At 27.2% G+C, this 9,564-nt stretch overlaps 1 protein-coding gene across 1 annotated transcript; it reads right to left on the bottom strand.

The window, feature by feature from the left end:
* Positions 1 to 167: 167 nt before the first annotated feature.
* LOC114387637 (transcription factor bHLH35-like) lies at positions 168 to 8,714 on the bottom strand. The gene is made up of 5 exons (XM_028347843.1): positions 8,370 to 8,714; positions 8,099 to 8,261; positions 7,605 to 7,838; positions 7,071 to 7,241; positions 168 to 512 (listed from the first exon to the last, which is right to left on the bottom strand). Exons 1-5 carry the CDS (start codon positions 8,441 to 8,443, stop codon positions 423 to 425), a joined length of 732 nt encoding a protein of 243 aa, XP_028203644.1. The 5' UTR covers positions 8,444 to 8,714; the 3' UTR covers positions 168 to 422.
* Positions 8,715 to 9,564: the final 850 nt, after the last annotated feature.

Below are 9,564 nucleotides of genomic sequence, written 5' to 3' on the forward strand. Positions count from 1 at the left end.
TATGAAAGTCTATTTAATACGTCTTACTCTAATCTAAGATTCTTTTAGTAAATTTCCTATTCCTCCCTGTACGTAATTAAAATTCCTTTACATCCACGATGTTTACAGTCACATAGTGTATAGGTTACCAAACATTTCAAAACTAAAATAAAACAAAAGATCCACGATGATGTGAAATGCACTTTTATTATAAGTAGCATTAATTGATACAGTAAGCACACAAGGGGATGAAACTTGCAATCTTTCCCAGATAATAAAGTTGATGAAGAGTCATGATTGATGGGAATATTGAGTGCGAAGAAAAAAGGGGGGTAGCGAAACCAAATACGAGAAACTCCTATGAAAGCCACAGTTCCTATACTTTCTATTTATATACTAGTGACCCCAAAATGAGAACCCCCCAAATTTATATATTTTCTTCCTCAAATGCTCATGGGGTTTAAAGGGTCATTAAGAGCTTTAATGGCTGTCTGGATCTTTATCTGCAAATGATCTTTCTCATCTTCATTTGCCTGAAAATAGACATAATTAAATATTTGTCATCTCTCAATTACTTCTAGATTTAAATAATTAGAAGGTATATATCCAGCTAATATAATTGATTAAAATAATCAATATGCTTAGGACTGGCTGATGTGACCATTACCCATTCATAATCATACACAATTTTGACTTTTGTTATTATTGTTTAAAAAATACATAAAATGATTTTTGGCAAAATAACTTAGAAGGACATGTATGTGTTTAATATTTTACAGGGATGCTTATGTTTGATATGAATTTTGTTTTTAAAACATTCTTAGAAAACTAGCATTTTGAAGAATAATTTTAACTGTCCCTTTAAAAAACAAGAATAATTTTAGCTATGTTTTTTAATTAAACATTCTTATGAAGGAAGGTGGGAATCTAAAATTCTGATGAAAATGGAAGATTTGCAATTGTTATCATAATAATATTCCCAAGAATCTTTAAACATAATAAACAAATGGTTAAATTATTCATTTGATCCATATAGTTTCATGATTTTTACTTTTTTAGTCCTTATAATTTGAAAATAATTTTTTTAGTCCATATAATTTATATTTTAATTTTCTTTTAGTCCTTGTAGTTTTGAAAGTGATTTTTTTAATTCCTAAAATTTCATGATTCTTATTTTTTAGTCTCTATAGTTTTCAAATTACAGAAACTAAAAGAAAATTAAAATGTAAACTATAGAGACTATAGAACACTTTTAAACTACATGGACTAAAAAGAAATTAAAATGTAAACTATAAGAACTAAAAAGATAAAAATTATAAAATTATAGAGATCAAGTAAGTAATTTAACCTAAACATATTTATAACACTTCTTAACAATTATGATTGCTAAAGGTGATTCCTCATAAACATAAATTTTAAGAATGAAAAAATTATACACTATTATTAAACACTAGTTAAGAATTTTGTACAACGTACATAAATATTGAAAAAATAATATTATTCCTACACCCATATCTACAAATAGATATAGAGTAAAAAAAGAAAATACGTATGGAATAAAATGAATAATACAACAAAGAGATAAATAGAAAAAGTATTATAAAAAGAATAAATAATACATGTATTAATCGTGTAAAACTTTTTTTTACACTTTCATTGAGTCACAAACTATAATGTATAATAAATTTTAATTAAAAAATATACTGTATAAACTGAGTCTTTCCTCTAGTTATTATTATTATTATAACATTATTATGATAATAATAATAATAATAATATATTTGAAACTTTTGCTCTTAGAATTAGGTTTTGACATCTGTACAGCATATTAAAAAATTAGTTGAGGAACTAACTCGGTTATAAAATAATTCTTGAATTTGAAACAGCCACGTCAAGCTCGATATATTTTAGAAGAAAAAATCACATCCACACCAGTATAATAATATATTTGAATAGGTTTTAGAAAGACAGATAGTGCGGCACTTTTTTTTTTTCTTCTTAATATTTCTCAAAGCATCTCTATCTATGGTATGTTATAAAATATATGTAATTATATGACCCAAATTTATTATGATTGCTATGTTATAAAATTCTCCATGTTACAATATAAAGTATAAGAGTTATAAAGTTAATTTGGTTGTTGAGAATAGAGGATTTATAATAATTTATGTGTCATATTCAATCAATTTAATTGATCCCTTGACAAAATATCTTTAGCATATAGAGGATCGTTCATGGTTGGTAGGAGTATTTTTTTCCTTATTACAGCAGGAGTATTTTATTACACTATGAATGAGCAAGTCCTCATTGATAAGGTTGCAATAAGTCTAATTTATTACACCTACTGGCATCAACGAATATATTGAATACGACTGCAGGCTTCCTTTTAATAAAGAAAATTTTATAATAGTAGTATAATTTAGCATACCCACTAGAATCCGTTTAGTTTTAGGGGTTTAGATAGTCTGTAAAAGATTCTAAATCAAAATTTCATTGTCACCATTATAAAAAAAATAAAAATTCTCACATGTTTAAATACAAAATATAAATTATTTTACTTTTACGTCTTAAATAAATTGAAGTATTAATTAATATGAAAGGTAGTACTTTCATTAATAATTATGATTAATAGAGTTTTTAAGTTGATTATAAATTAAATAAAAACAATTAATCATTAATTTTTTTTAATAAAAGATTATTGATCATGGTGTTGTTGCCCGTGAAGGTTAATTACTTTTTGTTAATTTTTTTAATAACTAATGATTTTAAATTAATTTGTAATTAACTTAATAATTCTATTAATCCTAATTATGTGTTAATAATCTATTAGGGGACTAAAATCGTTAATTTATAAAATTAGGAGGATCAAATGTTATAATTAAAAATTAGAGAGATCAAAACTATAAATTTAAAAAATTAGAGGAACTAAAATTACAATTTAATCTAAATTAAAGTATTAATTAGTATGAAAGATAGTACTTTCATTAAAATAAAATACCAAATGATGAAGTAAGAAAAAATAAAAACTAATGATGTAAAAAAGAAATACCAATGAAACGTGCGCGTATGCGTCTCAAAAAACTAGTTCTGTGAATAAATATAATTCATTTTTTCCTCCAAATAGTAATATTGGAAAGAAACCCTTTCAAATTTCAATAATCCAGTATTTGCATCCGTAAAGCTTGAAATAACGGTTGGACGTTGGAACATCCAAAGGAAACAGAGAAAAAACATTTATCCGTTTCTTATTTTCGAAAACTGTTTTTGTTTCTAAAAAATAAAGTAGTTCAAGAAAAGTAGTTTTTAAAAATTTATTTTAAAAATGATATCTCTTTTTAATTTTTAAAATGAAAATCAATACATCTCTAAGCTATTTTGATTTTTTAATTCATTATATATATATATATATATATATATATATATATATATATATATATATATATATATATATATATATATATATATATTTCTTGTATTGTCTCCCCTTCTCTACCCACTTACTATCTTTCAATACCTTTTAAAAAATAATTTGTATAAAAATCAAAATATAATAAAAATAATTAAAAACACTCCCTTAAACGTCACCATTGCGTTTGATATCTCAAAATAATATAAACAAACAAACAAGCATACAACACAAGCAAGCCAGCTTTTCAATTATTTGATCTCTTTTGAATTATTTGACTTTCAATTTAAAATATTAGAACACGTTTATGTGTTTGGCTAATAAGAAAGTTCCTCAATCAGCGTGATTGTACTACCACTACCCCGAGACTCAACACTCACTCTCTCTTCTCTTCAGTCAAAAACGACAAAGACAAACCAAACCAAATCCCGTATAACAATGAAATACTTGTCATTGCTAAGGATCATTATGCTCTTTAATTTCTAGGTTTTGCGTTTCAGTCAAAGTCAATTTATTTTGCGAGAATTAATATGAAATATTTATTAATTTTAAAATTTAATTAATTATTTTTGGTGGAATTTTTTCTTTCAATTATAAATTTTTTTATTTATAAGATTTAAATCTAAAATCTCGTACTCAATATAGGAATGAGGTTGATTTGAACATATTCAATTTTTAAAATAAGTCTAGCATATTTTTTCATGTATTTTGGGTCATGGTCGTGTTCGAATATGGACAATGATAAACATATCAAACCCATACTCATACTCATCTCTAATTTATGAAGACTGAATTCAATTTTACTAAAAAAAAAACATGTTAATTTTCGTTTGATTTGTTTGAGTAGGGTGAACACTGAACACCCATGTTAGTGGGCCTGAGAGCAATGTAGTCACTGCGGAGGAAGGTTCGTTGTATATAAGGAAGCAAAAATTTAGGTTAATTAGAACAAGAAAAGCAACAAGAACGTGCGCGAAAGAGAAAAGAAAACGGTGCCACATGGTCAGAGACACGCCGAATGACACAAATCCCTCTTTCACAGGAGAATGAGAAACACGTTTTCAAAATTGGGTCTTGGTATTACACTATTATAACTACTTTAATGCAACCACCTAATATTGCAAGAGATTCCTCCCAAGTTTTTTGGCTTGTCCCAACTAAATACTAGTACAAGACAACTCTGTATTTGGCTTATATATCAATTCCATGCATCATTGAGCATAAGCTGGTTTGGATACTTTGGAATAAAGGGGACAGCATATTGTTTCCCTCTGTTCTTCTCAAGTGTCAAGTTTCTTTTTCTTTTTTTTTTCTTGAAAAAAATGTATTTATTTGTCATTTTTAAAGTTTAAAATAATATTAATTTTTTAATTACACTTTTTATTCTTTATTTAGTTTTTAATTAATTTACACATTTATCATGCAAGTAAAAATAAAAAAAATAACTTATATGTATTCATTGTGAAGTGGAAATAAAGAGGGACAACAAAAAACTTGAGAATATTTTTTAACCTATGATTCTTAAAAAGCTTGTTAATTGATTAAATTAGGTAAATTTGATTTACCTATCATGTGTTTGGTTATATGCCATGAACAATGAAACTGGATAATGCTAAAGCATCAATGACTAACTTTTATGTTCTTTTGGGTATTTGAGGCAAAAATGGATATAAATATGAATACACAACATCTAATCAAACACATTTGATTCATGATCAATTTTACTTCATGTTTGGATTGAGTGATTTAGGAGAAAGAGAAATAGAAATGAGTGACATGAAAAAGATTACTAAGCTTTTCTTTATTTGGTTAGAAGAAAAATAGGGAAAAGAAAGTGTCAAATTGTATAACCTCATTTTACAAATCCTTCCATATTTATCATGATTTGAAGATGATCAATCTTGTGAATCTCTACTTTTCTTTTAGTCTTTAAAAAATTAAATATTTGTTTATAATATAAAATAATAAAGAATTTGTTAAGAAAAAATAATGGGATAAAAAACATAATTAGTACAAAAATATTGTGGTGTAATTTATCTATTTTTATACTCTCTTTTCCACTCATCCAAACAAGTGAAGGATTTTTTTATGTCTTTTCCTCTCATTTTTATCCATCTAAATAACACATCTTTTTCACTGTATTTTTTCTATCTCTTTCCTTTCTATTTCACTTCTAATCCAGATAAAGTTTAATAATGTTTTATAGGTCAGTTCTACTATTCTTTTAAGAATAACATTATATATCTTCTTATGAATTTTCCTACAAATATTTTTTTATATTTTCTAAAGAAACTACTAAATAAAATAATGAAATACATTTAATTTCTTATTTTTTTAAAAAAAAAATCTTTGATATTTTTAGGCTTAGTTATATTTTTGGTTTCAATATTTATTCATTATTTTTGTTCAATTTTATCTCACTATTGATTAAAGGTCGAATCAGGTTTCATTATTTAAAAAAAATATTTAATATACTATTTTTTTCATACAATTTTGCCATTAGTATTTACAAATAGTGACTATTTTAAACTGTGGGTAAAAGGATGAAAAATTACATTGATGTTCTTTTAAAAATAATGAGATTTGATTGAAATTTTAATTAATAATGGGACGAAATTGAGTAAAGTAGATAAATAGTGGGATAAAAAAGTAATTTTGCCTATTTTTTTATCTTAAGGGATAAGAAGAAAAAATTTGATCCAAGATTTAGATTTATTGTTCTGCTAAACGAGATTTTTCACTAATTTTCGGTATAATCCCATTCTAATAACAATAAAAATAAATTGTAAAATTTAATTTTAATAAAAAAATAGCACCCAAAATAACTATCATGCTCCGCTTAAATTTTGTCTTTCATATATATGTTCAAGATCACAATGATGACAAAATATTAAGACAGATAAATTTTTGTTTGGTATTAATGATGGAATAAACAAAGGTGGTGACCCCAGCTAAGTAAACTAAACTTCTCTCTCAAGAAAGGGACCTTTCTTTAATTAATAGATAATTTTGTTGGTTTAAACAAAAAAAATATTTTTAAAAAATATATAAACTTAATTTTGATTTCGTGTGTGTAAGAAACTTTATAAAAAATAATTGTTGCCTTTGATTTTCTTTTCTCAGAATTATTTTTTATATACTAAGTTGAAGGATAATAAAAAAAATTAAGCATGGTTTATAGGAAGTAGAATCTTCTTTTAACTTTAAATCAGAATATAATATTCAAAAGGTCATTTCCTTGAAATTCCATTTCAAAAAAATAACTACAAGTTTTATTACGACTTTCACTAATATTGCAACTCTTGACTTTACTCGGAAATTCTGGTTAAAGCCCTCATGATTGCCCTCAAAAGTCTAATACTATTCGTAATGGGTGTTCCACATTTCCACTTTAGCTAAAGTAGTCTCGTAGTTTCCAAGCATGTAGGCCCTAATTCTAGCTGTATCTTCTTTATTTTGTGCCGTATAATATGCATACACGATATAAATATAATACGTAACATTGTGCTCATTTATTATTAGGAGTAAAAAAAAAGGAATCCAGATCTCACACACCTACCTACCAATTCCCCAAAGCTAATTTAATGGGAATAAGTAAAGTATAAAGATGAGGAATTATTATTATTATATGAAAAATAGGAAGCTGATGTCATGAAGGAAAGGAGCTACAAGTTAGAAGACTAACCTCAATGAAGACTATCTTCAAAAGCCTATCTGAAAACGAAGTGATGTTAGCAGTGATGATCTTGAGCTTCAAAGATTCGAACACTTCACACAGTTTCACCATTGTGTCTGTCCTTTTGCTGCATGTCAAACTGACCACAACAATTTTCTCCCCCATGTGTGTAACCCTCAGCTGCACCCACCATATCAAAATCAAAATAAAAAATTCAAACAAAACTTCAAATGAATAAGAACAAATTAACAATACCCCACATTATCTTCATAGTATATGCCACGGCAACAAATTAGCAATACCCCACATCATTTCTAGTATCAATAATGCAAGAGAGAGATCAATGCTCTTAACCATCAAGTCTCTCGGGAGGCTAACAAAGGTTGGTCCAACCAGGAAGATCAAACTCATATCTCATGAGGACATGAATTTAAATCTCAATGTCAATGTGAGAACATAGTTAGTCAACAGTCTGTACTTCCAAAATCTAATTCACCTAAATTTTTACATACCCAAAAAGATAATACGAGAGAGGGGGTTAACCTCAAGGACTTCAATTGGGGAGTTTCTTGAAGTAACACAATCATATAGCTGCTCTGTTCTCTTCTTCTTGGACCTGAGAACCACAGGAAGCAGCTCCTGCTCAAAATCATAACTTGGACTCTTCTTTGGCATCCCTGATTCAAGTTCCATTATCTCAGCTTGGATAATCTTCTCTTGCTCGTGCAAGTGCTGGATGTAATCAATAGCATCCTTAATAATCGAAGCCTTGTCCATCTGCAACAACAACAACACCATTCATCATTATTACAAACCCAAATTGACAAATTAATATGCCTCATCCTCTTTCTCTTTTCTCTCTCTCTTTTCTATGCTTAACACACACACACACACACACAACAAAAGAAAGGTACCAATTAAATTACATCATTGTAGAACAGTCTCAATTACCCGATTCATTTATTATAAATGTGAACGCCAAATGAACAGTTTCAGCTAGTTAATCAATAAATTAATTAATTAATCAACCTTGTTACCTTGCTAATGTTAGGTACCACCGATCTAAGCGCAAAGAGCCTTTCATTGAGTTTCTTCCTCCGATTCCTCTCGGAAACAATGTTCTTTGATGCTGCAGATGAAGCGGCACCATCCGGGGAACTCGAATCGTAGTACCCTGATAAAGCCTCATCCAATCCCCAACTACCATGACCAAAAATAACAAAGCAAACCTTATGTTAGTTCAGTTAATAACATAACATATGCTTGAGATTAATTAATTAGTTATTGGTTACTTATTATTGTTATTACCTGCCAAGTTCTTGGGTTTGGAGGAACATGTTGGTCTCCCAGTAATGCTTGTACTCTTCTCCAATATTCTCCATGATTATGGTTGAGGAGAAGGAGAAAGAAAGAGAGTGGTAGAGAGGTAGAGAAAATAGAATAAGATATATGGTTTGGTTGAAGGCGAATGAATAAGGTTTATGTATAATATATGGTACTTTCTTTTGTGTGTTTGCTTGCTTTTATGAGGTGTTGTTTTTATTTTTTGTTGGCTGGTACGAGCACTCTTGGGAATTGGGACAAATATATATATAGGGAGAAGAAGGGTGGAATTTACTCACGTGTTGGGATAAATGGGTTGATTGTGTTGTCTGGTTTATGAACTCTTGTGTTTGCTGCTTCCTAGAAATATCCAATATGTTTGGTCCGCGTTTAAGGCATGATATGAATATGATTAGGAACCAACTCATGCCCTCTTAACAACGTACAGTCACTTTAATTATACTATACTCTTCTCATATCTTATTTTTAACATATTATTGGTATGATATATATATCGATTTTATTAATGAATAATTTTTATCGGGAGAATTTGACTGATTATTTTTAGTAAAAAAAAAAAATCCAATCACATTTTTTTCATGTATAAAACTCAAATTTAAAATCTTATTCAAAAAAATTAAATCTAGTGACACTCAAACTAACGACTTATTAATTTCTTCTTGTCATATCTTTATGTGTGTGTTTGTGCGTCTCGTTAATCAATCACAATCCAACATAAAAGTAATATCATAGTTATTTTGGCGTTTTTGTTTTAAAATGTAGAATTTTTCTATTTATCATGAGTAGAACATATTTTCAAACATGATTTTTATTTTTTTTCTATATATAATGATGGTATTGAAGTTAAAATCTTTTTCTTATAGGTAAGAATTAAAGTTAGAATCTAAATATAAAATCTAATACAGATTATAGAAACCTTCTACTATTAGGTCAATCTTAATAAATTATTTTAGCTTCTTTATATTTTAAAATAATTAATGCTTTAGAATTTTAAAATTATATTATTTTTCAATTATATCCATATTTAATAGTTATTATAGTTGAGATAAGTAATTATTTATAAATATTTTATTACTATTGATAGTATATTGATAAGTACATTACATTCATTAATATTTCTCAATTCATCTAAGTTAATCTCAAACATTTAAAGCCATGA

The sequence above is a fragment of the Glycine soja genome, chromosome 15, assembly GCF_004193775.1.
Source record: "Glycine soja cultivar W05 chromosome 15, ASM419377v2, whole genome shotgun sequence".
NCBI lineage: Eukaryota > Viridiplantae > Streptophyta > Magnoliopsida > Fabales > Fabaceae > Glycine > Glycine soja.